The following is a 16011-nucleotide window of genomic DNA, read 5'->3' on the forward strand; positions in this document are numbered from 1 at the left end:
ACGGCAAAAAAGTATAAAATTCTTTTAATTTGGGCTGCTACTTTGTAATGGAAAATCACTGGAAGTTCTTACCAGGCACAGAGATTGTTTTCGACCTGAGAGTGTGTCTCAACTTTGGCAAGGTCACTATGGCAAGTTCAAGGTCACTTGTATCAAAGGTGTAAAATTCATAAAAGGTTTATAATTTTCTAAGGGATAAACATTGCATTTCCAAAATTCACTGAGAGGTTACTAATGTCAAGAGGATGTGTCTTTTTTTTTTTTCAAGTTTTTATTTTTGTTAGCCGAGCTTATTGCTCAAAGAGCAATTGCCAGCTTATGTCATCCTGTTCAAGACAGGAAGTCAGCCCCATAGTCGCCATTTTAAAGTTACGTGCAAAAAATATAGTTCTTACTCTCAACCGCTTTTGAGATATTACAAACTCTAAATAAAGCAACAAAAATGCAACGAAGTTTTATCCAGTGATTGGGATAAGCACGCGCCCTGCGCCATAGTCGCATTAAATTTTAAAATGTCACATTAAAATTAAAAACGCTGCGCCATCGTGGCGCATATAATGCACTGCATACTTTTAAACTTTGAGCTTTCCCCCAAGCGCTTGTAGTCTTTCCCATAACAATCGCTGTCAATTTACGCTTGAAATAAAAACAGTGTTTTACATCGTTCAGTTAAAGCGTTCGTATGACTTTCGTTTCTCCAGTATCTAATCAAACAGTTACGTGTTTTCTGATTGGCTAACGGGCACGAAATAAACTGGTGTCAGGAGTGCAGCATGCTGCCTAAGAAAATACCTCGTACCGATAAAGGACAGACTTTTTCTTAATTTTCACAATCCTAACAAACAAATTTAAGTAAATCGCTACAAAATGACTCGGAAGAAGTATAACATGCTGACAGAACGAATGGAGATAAATCTGACGGTAAGACTGATGATGTAGTCTCGGAGGAAAAACCAAAACGAAAATTGAACATAAATTGGAGGGAAGCAGTATAGATCTAAACCAGGCTTTAAATCAGTTTAAAGATGTCAAACATCGGACACAAAAAATAAAGAATTGAAATTAAATTGCAGTGTTTATTTATTTTCTGACACTCTTTTAATGTCGTCATTCAATAATTTGACAATTTCAATTAAGTAAAGTCAACTGAAATTCAAACAGCAAGTAATCAATTGCAAATTTGTAACTAGGAAATGTCCCATTAAAAAGTCTGTTTGGCGCATTGAATTTTGAAATGTCACATTGACACTGACTTGGGGTGCGCCATTGTCACATTTACTCCCTAGCTTATCCCAATCACTGTTTATCTATATAAATACATGTAAACATTAGTAGTAATGACTTTGAAAACTTCAGTCCTAAGTTAAAGAACATAGTTCATTAGCGTTTACAAGGATTTTTGATAATCAGTGTTATCGTAGTTCTCCACACATACGAGGAAAAACAGGAGAGGGAACCAGACTAGCCTGTTTGTTTACATTCAGCTGCAGTACCAGATTAATTCTGATTCTGACAAAATCGGACCGTGGTACAATGAAGCGCATTGAAGTGGTAAAATTTTCTGTTTGGATGGAACGTTTTGAGCTATCTTTAGACATGCCCATTTCTTTAGAAAGGAAAAATCGGTCAAATGATTCAATTTAATACCTTTAGAACAGGTATTTCATAAATAGAATAGCCAATGAAATTGAAGGTCTACATAAACACCGAGTAAGCACGTGTTCGACTGATACATGTGCTATGCTAACTCCAATAAACACAAAAAAATCATAATTATGTACAAAATCGTTTCAATGCGTGTTTTACATATAAGCGGAAACTCTTTATCTCTCTTTCTTATTTAAAAATCTTAATTTCAGTGTAACTCATGTTGTTTTTGCGGAATGTGTAATGTCCTAAAACATTAAGACGAATATTCCTTTCTCGTTTCTAAAGAAGTGGGCGTGTCGTAATGTTATAATTGACGTTCAAAACATGACTCAGAACGTTTCATCCAAATGGAAAATTTTACCACTTCAATGCGCTTCATTGTATTAGGATTGAAAAACTCACTGTCAGTGCCTTATCATTTATATATATAGTTTTAAAATATTTTTTTTCATCAGAATATAGATGTGATTCATGTAAGAAATTCATTCTACTCTGTAAATGAGCCCGGCTCTCTGTACTGAGTACTTTGATTTTGTATTGTTTTTTAATGGGGGGGGGGGGGGGGGGCAAATTCAAGTCATATTCACAAAATTTTAATGGGAATAAGTTAGGAGAAGAAGGGAGGGCATATTGCTTTGCTGCTGTCTGTCAGTTCATTTTCTTCACAACCATTGCTCATATCTAGGTCGAATTATGTTTTGGGTATGATTAAGCCATTTTTGACAGAGTTATGCCCCTTGGACTTAGAAAAATTCCAATTTTTGCAGTTTCCATTCATTTTCTTTGCAGAGGTTCCACGAACTGAAATGAAATTTAGGTCAAGTTCTGTTTTGGGTACGATAAAGCCATTTTTGATAGAGTTATGTCCATTGGACTTGGAAAAACTTCCAATTATTGCGGGGAGGGGGCATAAGTGTTTTACAAACATCTAATGTTTTTGTTCTACTTAGCAGTTGTACCATAGATAAGTAAAATAGAAGATTATACTTGTTAGAAGTTCACTGAACTTAGGTATCTTGAACACTGATATCTTGAATACAATGGATATGTCAAAGTGATTTTGAAGTTCCAACTAGTTATTCTCTTAGTATTTTACCCTCAACATCTCAATTTGTCGGATATCTCAGTTTTTATGCCCCCCTTCGAAGAAGGAAGGGCATATTGCTTTGCTGCTGTTGGACTGTCGTTCGTTCTGTTGGTCCATTTACTTTCCGTTCATTTCAGTGGAACGACTCCCCAATATCTTTGTAATTTATTTGAATTTCATTCAACATCTTCTTATAACCTTCGATCTGAAAGTAATTATGATCTAAGACTGCCGAAATTTCGTACAAACTTATTCAAGACATCTTTTCAGTATTCAGGTGTACATCTGTGGAATAAACTTCCCCAACACATTAGACTCTCTCAATCACTACGAACATTTAAGCGTAATATAGAAAATTACATCATCAGCTGCCGCACAATTATTTGAGCACAATAAGGTTTCGATATTGTATATTGTATTATGATTGTTAATTAAATATACATGGACACTATATTTATAATCGTGTGATTATAATTCCTAAAACATATTACTATTATATATGATGAATTGTATTCTGTATATTTTTGTATTTGATATATATAGAAGGCCCTGGGGAAGAATAGTGCATGCACTAACCAGGTTACCTTCTTTAAATAAAGTATTTATTATTATTATTATTATTATTATTTTCTTCACAACCGTTGCACATACTGAAATGAAATTTGGTATATGGATTTATAAGATGAATATCTAGGTCAAGTTCTGTTTGGGGTACTATCGCAGCATTATTGACAGAGTTATACCCCTTGGACTTAGAAAAATTCCAACTATTTGCAGTTTCCGTTCATTTTCTTTGGAGAGGTTGCACATATTGAAATGGAATTTAGTATACAGATTAGTCAGATGAATATCTAGGTCAAGTTTTGTTTTGGGTATGATCACACCATTTTTGACAGAGTTATGCCCTTTTGGACTTAGAAAAATTCCAATTTGTGGGGGAGCTAGGGGGACATAAAGTGTTTTACAAACATCTCTTGTTCTTTTTGATTTGACTGTAAAGTCTGTACTACATAATATTTCCATTAATTTAGTTTGCAACTTTGTGGTCCATGAGCGATGTCTGAAATTAGTGGTATCTGCATGCTCCAGTATTGCCACGACCCTGATCAAGAATCCTGTGGCACACTGCTTCTCAACACCCTCCATCTTCAAACGTAAATTCTGTGATGTGTGTCGCAAGAGGTTGGAGGACAGTCCCGCAATCAGATGTGAATGTAAGTCTATAGCCTCTAAACTTATTTTATACACGTTGAATTTTGACTTTAAACAGACAGCATTCAAATGAAGCAAGTTTAATGCACTATTTTTCACAAATTTTATAGTGTGTGAATATTATGCCCATGTGGATTGCCAAGACTTTGTGGTCAGCAACTGTAAGGAATGTGCCACCTACACCCCTGACAATGATCGAGTTGGCGTATGTAATAGATATTTATATATATCGTAAACACATATCCAAAGCTAAGGACAATTACTTTCCTAGTAATTTATTTTTTTTCTTATTGATGTGCAAATCATAATCTTTGCTATTTAAAGAATTTCTGCTGATGCAGGATGCTCGAAACTTTGTAAAATATGTGATTTATAATTTTCTGTCAGTCTTGGGTTAAAGACAGACGATAAAAGAACTTTCATCAGAAATTATCAAAATGACAAGTAAAGCCACATTACAACATGTTACAAGATTATGTAAGGAAAATTAATAAATTTAATAAGTTGCATAGTTTGAAAATCATGGAAAAGTTTACAAATTCTAAGTATTTTAGAATTTTTTTATTTGCATTTTGTATAAGCATAAATTCAGGCAAATCTGTTATAAGAAAGCCTTTCTAGTCAACTTGCATCTGTTGAGATTTCATTGGTTAATTTGTCTGCTTGGGATAATCTCCATGGTTCTTATTACCTGATACCTTGTACATTTGCATAAAAATAACACCAAGCATGACAAAAATGTTTGTTTTAGTGGTTTTTATGAGTGGTATGTTTTGGAACAATAAGTTTTCAACATTGACATTGTCACTATGGACTGGTAAACTATATTTGTCTAATTGGTTCAAGTTAAACACAATGATTAGTCTCTAAGCATCCAATTTTGGGCACACAATATGAACAGAATCAATTTCAAGCTTTGAAGATGATAGGTACTAAGTAGCTTGAGGTGTGGGTCAGAAGTTCAAGGATGTAGTAAAAATAGAGGAGACAATGTATATTTATCATATGTATGGAGAATTATATTTTGACTTTGTAGTTCCATATGTTTCAGAAAAGTAACTGGCAATTCACTGGCTAGAGGGAGATAATTTGATTTGGGATCAAAAGACTGAGCATTTGATTGTTTTTGGCACAGTATAAAACATAACCAAACTTGCATACATATCACATGACACACCTTCGAATGCTGAATCTGAAATATGCATCAGGGACTGAATCTAATGGACTTTCTGTGCTCTACTGACTGATTTAGCATAATATGTAGGCCTATTCCCAGCTTATCTTAAGTGGGTATTCAAATCTAGGAGCATCCCTTCAATAATAAAAAATATTAGTCAATATAACATTGATCAGTCCCTGAATAAGAATAGTACACCCTCTGTTTATTTACAGCAACAAAATATAGTGCAATACCACCATTGGAGGGAGGGGAACTTGCCAGCGAATTCCAAATGTGTGGCCTGTAAAAAGACTTGCTGGTCCTCGGAATGCATGGCTGGCATGCGCTGTGAGTGGTGTGGAGTCACGGTATGTACTGGCAAATTACTTCTTATTTAATGCTAAAGGTACACACTTTAACAAATGTTAATATGTTTTTTATATGGTATGTTAAATTTGATTTAGAATTTGATGGGCAATGACACACTTGAGGTTTTGCATGGCTCGAAGACTGTGTTAGTTAAATTTTTATCATTTTTAAAGTCAATTTTAATACAAAGATGTATGCCCTGTATGAATAATACTGCCTGGGATTGTTTCATGATCTGTTAGACTTCTAAGGAAAACATGATACATGTACTTGCAATAAGAAAAGTAGTGAACTCCAAGTAAATGCTGTGCAATGACTGTAAACTTTTGACATTTGATTTTCTTCTCTAGTACAACTTGTCAAATTTTAACCAATTTGCTGTAATTATCTTTGGGTAATTTAGATTCAGATTTGTTCAGTTGACAGGTCAAACTTTCTTTCAAGGGGAGATAATTCTGAAATAGCAACATTATCTTCTATTTCATATTTAGGTATGATTGGCATTTTATGAAGGAGGATTGAGTACAAGCAAACGTTTTTGAAAAAGTCAGACACATATTTTTGTCAATCTACTGAGAGTGAAGAAGACAGAAGCATATCATTCTTTGTTTTGTTCAAATCATTACACTCAAGGATAGTGTGTGCCATTATAGGGGATCAAAGTGGTACACAAGATTCAGTGTACAAAATGAGTATTTTTAGATGATGTAAGAATTGTTTTACTTTGTATTGTAAATGGTTGCTCTATGATTCCAGTCCCATGCTAGTTGCTACAGACTTCTTCCAGCGGAGTGTAACTTTGGAAGTTTACGGGAAATCATGCTGCCCCCCAGCTGTTTGACTGTTCCCAGAATAAACATCAGTATGGACAAAATCCTTGGAATCAGTGTCAGGACCCCTGAAGGTCTGGTCTTAATGTCTTCAACCGTTTGACTAGTACTACTAAGAAACATTATAAAAATGCTTTGTAGCTCTACTTTGTTAATCTATCCACAGTTTTATTTTGAACAACATTTTCAAAGATCTAATTTTAAAAACAGGAATGTTATTTAAGCAAATTTTAAGTAGAAAATGCTTTTGTGTGAAGTTTGGTTTTCATGTATTTATTATAATTTTTAAAAGTCTAAATGGACTTTGAATTGTGGACTTTCTGCATGATCAATTTTGGCAAATTCTAGGTACATGTATTATGAAATCTCCAGATGGTTTAATGCAGTCATTTTCACATGAACTTGTAATTAATTTCACTTCATCCTTTCAGATGATAATCTGTAAAGTTGATTTAAGAGTATTTTTGAATGGCTTAATTTACTCAAGACTAAATACTTTTCTATCCAGAATCTGAGAAAATAGATAAATCCCAGAAAACGAAACCCAAAAAGGGCAGTCGAAATGGGACTTCTGAGGAATCTGATACCTATCTTAGTAAGAGCTTTTTTTTTAAAAAACTATTTCAGAGATGTATTTTTTAAGTCATGAAGGTGGAGTTGTACAAAGATAGTTGATATATGGTACAAAAATATAAATATGATACAAATCTTTATTTATTTGAGATGTATTGATTGTTGAGACTATCTGTAGGGAAAAAAATCAATAAAGAAGGTGTGCTCTTGTTCTAGCTTAAACCATTAGAGATATTTCTGTAATGTTATCTTTTTTTTCATATCCTACTTTTGCAATAATGAGGGGACATGGAATAACATTTGTTTGTCGGTCTGTCCATCTTGTCCGTCTGTCACAAAAACTTTAAAACTATGGACATAACTTTTAAATGAGAAAAAATATGGTTTCATATCTTGCATCATCGTCTCAAGCCACGGTCCAGAGTCCGCATATATAGCTCTCTCCTACCCGTGGCTGCTTGGGCACAAAAAGTGTCGTAATCTTGAATATTTACGTCTCTCTATTGTGACGTCATATTCAGTCGGTGGCAAGTTTTGTTTCCATCGCAACAACTGACGTCAACAGTATACAAGAAATATTTCCTACAATGCAATTGGATGTTGAAAGGTCGCGATAAAGTTCATCATACGACTATGCTTTACTTGCATTGGTCAATATTTTAATGAGCTACGAAGAATTCTCTCCTTGTTCAACCATGGCCAGATGGGAGAGGAGCGTACATTTTGGCCGTGGTTTGCGACGATGATCTTGCATGTACTTGGACAAGACCTTTCGAAATACATTATGAATTTTTATCCTTTATCTTAATTTTGAAGTATGACCTACATTTCAAATATTTGAACATAACTTTAACCTTGGTCATTAATTTTGAATGAAAAGAGATGGGGCTCTCCTGTTGTACAACCTTTGACAAGACCTTTCAATTTTTCAAAATAGATCATGATTTTTGAATCGATGATCTTGAAGTTTGACCATCTATTCAAAAATTTATACATGGTTATAACTTTTGAATGAAAGAAGATAAATTTGACCTATGGATTACTTGTGACAAGATGCTTCCACACATGCTGTGATTTTTGTCTGCATTACCTTAACCTTGAAGAGTGACTTAATTTTCAGAAATTTTGTCATTGCTACAACTACTGAAGGAGAGAAGATATGGCACTAATATTTAATTTGTGCATTGCCTGTGAAAAGACTTTTCCAAATATACTGTGGATTTTAACCCTTGACCTTGAAGTTTGACCTGGTCTTAACAATTATTATTTGTTGATAACTTTTGAGAGAAATAGGGCATTTCTATTTAACATGTGTATTAAATGTGATAAGACCTCTCCAAATATTTTATGAATTATAACCCCATTATCTTGACCTTGAAGTTTTATATGTATTTCTGATTGAAAGTTTCTCAGCATATGGGTTATACTTCACAGTTTTACAATAGTTTGAACTTAAATCTTATATAAATTGAAGGAAGAAGAACTTTTAGTGCATAATCTTCAGTGTTGTGTATATGTTTATAGTAAAACCAGTTTTTGATGACTGTCCATCCAGTGGAGATTCCAAAAATGATGATGAGGATCGTGAAAGAAAATCCCCTCGTGAGAAGGAATACAAGGATAAGGATAAAGACCCTGATTGTGAGTAAAAACAAGTCCTGTCCTGATTGTGAGTAAAAACAAGTCCTGTCCTGATTGTGAGTAAAAACAAGTCCTGTCCTGATTGTGAGTAAAAACAAGTCCTGTCCTGATTGTGAGTAAAAACAAGTCCCACCCTGATTGTGAGTAAAAACAAGTCCCACCCTGATTGTGAGTAAAAACAAGTCCCACCCTGATTGTGAGTAGAGTCAAGTCCTGCCCTGAGTGTGTGTTGAGTCAAGTCCCACCCTGATTGTGAGTAGAGTCAAGTCCCACCCTGATTGTGAGTAGAGTCAGGTATCACCCTGATTGCGAGTTGAGTCAAGTCTCACTCTGATTGTAAGTAGAGTCAGGTATCACCCTGATTGCGAGTTGAATCAAGTCTCACCTGATCTTGAGACTACCGGTAGTCCTAACTTTATTGTGAGTTGGGTAAAATCACACCCAGTGATATGAGTATGAACAAGTCTCACTCTGATTCAATTGTGAGTTGAGTCAAGTCTCGACCTGATTGTGAGTTATGTAAAGTCTCACCTGATTGTGAGTTATGTAAAATCTCACCATGATTGTGAGTATAGTGAAGTGTAAACTTGATTGTGAGCAGAGTCAAGACTTGTCCTGGTTGTGAGATTTCTGTCACATATGTTTGGCCTCAATTTGAGAAGAGAAACATTAATTCAGTTTCCTTAGAATGTGCTGTATTAAAAAAAAATTGATATTGGCACTAACTGATGAAAGGTACTTTTTTTTCAGTGGAAGTTTTCCATGTGTATGATGGGGACAATTCTTTAAAGGAGAAGCGGTATAGAACAGTATCTGTTCCAAAGAATGCTTCTTTTCAAAGTATACTGGTGAGTTTATCTGGCTATATATATTAAAGTGAGCTACAATGAAGTTATAACAACATAGTTTTTAAAAGATTGAAATTCAGGTCATGACAATAATTTCTGAGCTTGAATAAGATGCTGGAAAAAGTCATCAAATTAAGGTCAATTTACAGCAATATTATAAATTGTACACCTATACTGACAACATGAGGATTTTTCATAACAGCAGCTCTTGTTAATTAACATTGTTACCTAAGACTTTTGACTGCAATTAAATATATACAGCTCCCATTTTATATCTACCTTGAAAATGACTCTCGCTGAAATGGTATATTTGTCTGTTAGCATACCAATTATATTGTGAACATATTGTGAATTTTTGCTCTTTTGTTACACTCAGTTTAGCAGTTGTACACATCACAAAGGTTACACAGATATCAATTTCCATTGCTTTTTGCACATATTGTCCGGACATTTTCATAGATGCTAAAAACTTAAATGCCTTAAGATTTTTAATATACATGTACCATCAGGCAGTAAGAAATTATTTTTCATTAAAGTTTGAACCAGATTTTGAAAATTAAAAGTTATATACAGGTACTTTTTTTCTTGTACAGGAAGCATCGCTGAAAACATTCCACATATCAGATGATCCGAAGAACTACTATGTCTCAGAAGTGACAGATACAGGTAGGTCACAGATTCTTAAATCTTTGTTGGGAAACAACTCCAGGTATATGGTAATGGTCCAAAGAAATCAGCTGTGATCCACTGCTTTCATGCAAATGATATGGTCAGGAAAGATAGATTTTGGGGGGCATAAAAATAATAAACAATAAGTTTCTGTTGAAAATGTGAGGTTGAAATAATTTCAATCCTGACAAAAGACTTGATTTTCTTTGTTTTAAGAAGCTTTTGTGGAAAGATGCTTTCTCCAAGTGTTGTTTACTTTTAAATTTCAGAATAATGTACACATATTTGAAGGACTTCTCTGTACACATAATTGAATAACTTAACCTGATATAATTTTTCTATTTGATAGAAGAGAGAGAACTTGATGAGAACAGTCCCATTAGATCACAGTTGAAGACCGCAGAAGACAAAAGACCCTCCATTTTCTTACGCTTCAGAGAGCAGGACTCGGAAAGGGGCATTATCAAAGTGTATCCAGGAGTGCTGAGGTACTCTACTGAAGGCAGATTTTATAATCACAATACATGTATTTATTTTCATATTGATATTAAAATAGTAACATTGAGAACAGGGATTACAATCAATTAATCTAGACAGCTTCTCTAAAGAGAGTGAAATCTTTCTAATCTGACATGTATTGAGAGACAAATTTTGTCTCGGAATAGACAGGGTGTCAGACTCCCTAAAGGCCTTACTATCCTTCCTGAATTTATGAAAGACATATAAACCATTCTGAATTACTTTTATTTACAGGGTATCAGGAAGTTACAAAAATATAGAAATTGATTCAGATATGACATGTGTTGATGTTATACGTGAAGCTCTTCAGAAGTTTGGGGTAGAGGTAAGACAGTTTTATAATGCACTGTACATTTAAATCTTAAAGCATGAAAACAAAATACCTTGACAAAAGTGGGCACAAATATTTAGAATATCTGTTTATACTTAAATATGAGGGTTGATCCAAAAGTTCATGGAATTTCTTAATATTTTTTTTAATTTTTAAGTGGAAGTGGTTGAAAATTACAAATGAAAAAAGACACGTACTTGATGAATATTTTAAATTAAAAAACATTTTAAATATCTTTGATAGTAACTCTATGGCAGTTGCCGTAGAAACGGTTGTTTGGAAATGCGGGGGAGACATTTAAACATTTATTATCATTTTAATTTTTAATATATGAAATGAGAATTAAACCGCCCTACGTGGTATATGAAACAAAAATGATGTCATTATTACGATTTTTGATCTTTTATAAACCTTTGTGTGAGGTGTGAGATTTTTACTGATTTTACTTGATATTTAGTTTATTAGTTGATGATTTATTGTTCATCTTTAAGTTGTTAGACAACGTCAAATTTCGGTCAAGTCATACCTTTTGTGAAAATCCCAGGATCACTCTATCTTAAACATGTATATTATTGACATAGGCTTGGGAAAAATACATTTAAGTTACTGGTTTTCCAGTGGCATAAGAAATTTAAGAAAAATAGAACTTCCATGGACATTGATTAAAGGTTTGGTAGCTTTTTGGGGGCTCTGTTTTAAGTGCCTATCTTCTAGTCAATTAAAAGCGTTAATGGATGTTGTTGGCTGCCGTACTGCTCTTGAAATTGCTATTCAAATTGGAACGTCATATGGAAAATGGGTAGTATTTTGAAATATGAGTGAAAAATGAAGATAAGTTGGTGCGAGAGGATACCCAAGCTTTTCTTGAAACAAAAAAAATGGAGAAACGGGAAGCATTTTGTAGAATTATGTATTCAAATTGGACATTAGGGCGAGATGCTTCTATAATGTGATGTGGCATATCTAACTTGACGTAACATCAAAGTCTCCCCCCTGATTTCACAACTATCCATTTTCAGGAAGCTCGTGTGACCTTATTGGTAATTGGAAAGTGTTGAAATTTTCCAATATTGTTGCATTATGACTTTATATTTTGAATATGCCTGTTGTTTGCTTTCATCAAATCACGATAAAATTTTAGATATAAGAAATTCCACAAACTTTTGGTTTGGATCAACCCTCGTATAGACAGATTGTTTTGATTACAACTGCATTAAATAAGTCAAGTACAGACTACCGTTAACCTGTTTTAAGCAACCATAAAGGAAAATTCTAAAATGGTCGCTAATGTCAGGTAGTCTCATACAGTGTTAAAACTTGATTTAGTATTGTACTGTAGAAGAAACATTTGGATATTCATAAAAATTAGATCATATTAACTCTTGATAAATGGTGTACATTCCAATTATAATGAGATTCTAACATTAAACATTACAGGATGTGGACCCTGAGACGTTTAATTTGATTGAGGTTGTCCTGGATAAAGGAGTCAATGAGCAGGTACTTCCTATTGATGCAAGACCTTGGCAGATTCTACAGAAAAGTCGAAAGGTAAGGATCAAAGAATATCAGTATGTAAATGATAATCTAAGGCCACAAGTTAAGGGGAAATTACTGCTGTATGATTTAGTTACTTCATCTCTCTCTTGAATCCATCTCTATTTTCTGTTGGACAATTGTCATCATTACAGGATAGCTCCATGTTGAGATAACCTGAGTGACACTTAGCTGTTGACCAAAATTCTTGATCCTTGTGTTCATTAATCAGAGCGAAAGGTGGACATTAGTTGCTCCTATATCGAATAACCTTTAACAGGGCACCTTTTCTTTACTTGTAAATTTCTAGGGGGGAAAACTGTTTGAAAATAAAAAAAAAAAAAGAACTTATAATTAAAGAGTTAACGTTAACATCAGACGGTAAAATTTTGGTGCGTGGGAATGGATTTAATGTATATAAGTTGATTCCAGTGCTTAGGGATGTATCATGATCTTGACTCAAGAGATCATTGTGTCTTGGAAACTAGTGAGGAAAAACATTAGAGTGAAAACATTTTACAATATCGAACAAAAAGAAAATAAACTATCGAGTGGCATTTGATAATAACAGAAATATGTTTTGGTCATTTGTTAGAGTTTGCATTTACTGCTGTATAGAACTCATTACTGACCACTGTAAACTGTTAATTTATCTTTAGGACTCGTTACAACAGAACAGGATGACACGGTTCTACCTGAAGCAGAAGGAAGACCCACATGGACCCAGTATCTCACTCTTTGTAGGAAATTTACCCACAGGCCTGGCTCAACGACAATATGAAAAACTACTTCTAGACTTTATCACTCCTGGTCAGTGATTTTTAGGTCACCTGAGTAACTCAGGTGACCTATTGCTATCTGATTTCGTTCGTCGTCCGTCGTGTGTTAACATCTGAACATTTTTAGCTTCTTCTGTGAAACCACTGAACCAATTTCAACCAAATTTGGTATGAGCATCCATGGGTAAAGGGGAACATAAATTGTGAATTTCATGGTCCCTACCCCCCTGGGGCCTGGGGGGTGGGGCCAAAACCACTAAAATTATTGCAATCTTTAAAAATCTTCTCCTTTACTCCTGGACATCAAGCAGGCAAACTGTTGGCATGAATGTATTGAGCATTGAGTCCTCTACCAAAGTTGTGAAATTCATGTCCCCAGGGTCAGGGGTTCTAGTGCTAGGGCGGGGCTATATAGATTATATAGTGAAAATGCATTATTTCTTTAAAAATCTTCTTCTCTGCTCCTGGGTATTAAATAAACTAACTAAGTACATAGTTATGATGAGCAAGAGTGCCTCTTCCAAAACTGTGAATTTTATGGCCCCAGGGTCAGGGGTTCTGGTGTTTGGGCGGGGCTCTATTGATTATATAGTGAAAATGCATTTATTCTTTGAAAATCTTCTTCTCCGCTTCTGGGTATTAAATTAACTAACTAAGCACATAGTTATGATGAGCAAGAGTGCTTCTTCCAAAATTGTGAAATTTATGGCCCCAGGATCTGGGGTTCTAGTGCTAGGGAGAGGCTATATAGATTATATAGTGAAAATACATTAATTCTTTGAAAATCTTTTCCTTTGCTCCTGGGTTTTATGCCAATGATCCATATATATATATTTATGATGAAGAAAGGTGCATCTAGCAAAATGATTATTTTTTATGCCCTCCCCCCCCCCTGGGTCGGGGTAGGGGGGGTTACATAGTCTGAAAATAAATTAATGCTTTGAAATCTGCTCTTTGGTATTAATCAACCATTTTATGATAAAATTTGCAAAATTTTGAAATATATGGCACCATGGTCTGTGGTTCCTTTGGGTGAGGTGCAAAACTGGTTATAAAGTGGAAGTGCATTTTCTCTTTGTTACTCTGATCAACCTCTGGGTATTAATTAATAGAGTAAGCATGCTAAGTTTATAATTATGATAAGCAATGGTGCCTCTTTGAAAATTATGAATTGTAAATTTCATGGCCTCTTGTTTAAAACACAAACCGAAGTTATTTGTTTGAAAGTTGTTACACGATACTCAGGTGACCTATAAGGCCCGTGGGCCTCTTGTTTATAGTATAAACATGCACAATATGAAAAACTACTTCTAGACTTTATCACTCCTGGTTAGTGATTTTGTATAGTATATAAACATGGAAATTTTTGCGAGCTCATACTTGTAGCAAAAATATTTTTTAAAAAATGATTACCTATTATAATAGATTTCATTCTTTAAAAAAGGTCATGCAGAATTAATATATTTTCTATATCTTGATTGTATATTTTAAAAGTATACTATTGAGGTACAAAAGATTAAAATAATTTAATGTTTTGTTTTAGAAAACAAATGGTCCTATTTTGATGTGATATACTATGAGTATGGGTCATTGGTGGTAATATACAACTCTGCAGAACATGCCACTAATGCATTCAACATTTTGAGTAACAGTACATATGACCAGAAACCAATATTAGCATTGCTTTTACCCAATATTCAGGTAAGTTGGATCACATTTGCCTGCAGAAAGAGTGGATACATGTAATATACATGTATACACAATCCATTTTGGTAAATCTTGTTTCCAAATGAAGACAAATGTTTTAAAAACTATATTCATATTGTCCCTGGAGTCTCATGTCAAGCAGAGAAGATGAGAGTCAGAGGCAACATCACAATTGAGAAGCAGGTGCCAAATATCTTTCCTGTTCAAATTTTGTCCAGGATTTGTCTATCCTAACAAACAGGTTCATTTTGACTCACTTGAGCATTGCGTGATTTAATTGTACTTTGTCAATATTTTTATCACAATTTAACTATGTTTTTATATGATTTGCTTTAGTTTATTAATTTGGCTTACATCCTTTGTTTCAGTCCCACATGATCTTAGAAAATGTCAGTCCTCTACTAGTGTTTGTCAATGCAAAGAGTGGAGGCTGTCAGGGCTCGGAGCTCATCACTTCCTTCCGCAAACTACTCAACCCCCACCAGGTGTTTAACCTGGAGAACGGGGGTCCTCTGCCAGGCCTGTATGTGTTCAGACATGTAGCACACTATAAAATTCTCGCCTGTGGGGGAGACGGGACAGTTGGGTGGGTGTTGTCCTGTCTGGATAACGTCGGACAGGACGCAGTGTGCCAGTCACCTCCTCTGGCCATTGTGCCATTGGGTACAGGTTAGCAATTAATTCATACCATGGCAAAATAATAATTTCTCTGTTTAATACATTTAATTTCAAACAAATTTTATAAAGTGTCAGAGTTTGTACTTTGATATTAAATTTGATTGGTTGAAGAATGAGCATGAGTATTCTTTGTACTCTTCCAATGTCTAGGTAATGACTTGGCTCGAGTTTTACGATGGGGACCAGGTTACACCGGAGGAGAGGATCCATTAAATTTACTGAGAGATGTAATAGATGCTGAGGAAATTAAATTAGACAGGTAAAGAATATGATTGTTAATGAAGCTGCATGTTTACTATGTTAAATCGCTTTTTATTAATGCGAGAAGTTTTTATACAAAATATTTTATTTACCAATCAAGGGCCCCGAGGGGCATTTCAACATACACAAATGTACAATTTAAACATTCTTTTCTCTTTTTTT

The 16011-nt window shown here is 34.4% G+C and overlaps 1 protein-coding gene across 1 annotated transcript in view; it reads left to right on the plus strand.

The window, feature by feature from the left end:
* LOC134240859 (diacylglycerol kinase theta-like) overlaps nt 1-16011 on the plus strand; it is a 29931-nt gene that overhangs the window by 6450 nt on the left and 7470 nt on the right. Inside the window, exons 2-16 of the mRNA XM_062722947.1 lie at nt 3769-3951; nt 4060-4154; nt 5342-5476; nt 6234-6381; nt 6816-6902; nt 8405-8521; nt 9272-9369; nt 9963-10035; nt 10388-10526; nt 10792-10882; nt 12326-12439; nt 13084-13234; nt 14747-14904; nt 15279-15579; nt 15739-15847. Of these exons, the coding sequence (XP_062578931.1) occupies nt 3769-3951; nt 4060-4154; nt 5342-5476; nt 6234-6381; nt 6816-6902; nt 8405-8521; nt 9272-9369; nt 9963-10035; nt 10388-10526; nt 10792-10882; nt 12326-12439; nt 13084-13234; nt 14747-14904; nt 15279-15579; nt 15739-15847 (1999 nt within the window). The remainder of the gene's footprint in view (nt 1-3768; nt 3952-4059; nt 4155-5341; nt 5477-6233; nt 6382-6815; nt 6903-8404; nt 8522-9271; nt 9370-9962; nt 10036-10387; nt 10527-10791; nt 10883-12325; nt 12440-13083; nt 13235-14746; nt 14905-15278; nt 15580-15738; nt 15848-16011) is intronic.

This window comes from Saccostrea cucullata, unplaced genomic scaffold (genome assembly GCF_032062105.1).
Source record: "Saccostrea cucullata isolate Sc308-1 unplaced genomic scaffold, CSIRO_AGI_Scuc_v1 ctg1145, whole genome shotgun sequence".
Classification (NCBI taxonomy): Eukaryota; Metazoa; Mollusca; class Bivalvia; order Ostreida; family Ostreidae; genus Saccostrea; species Saccostrea cuccullata.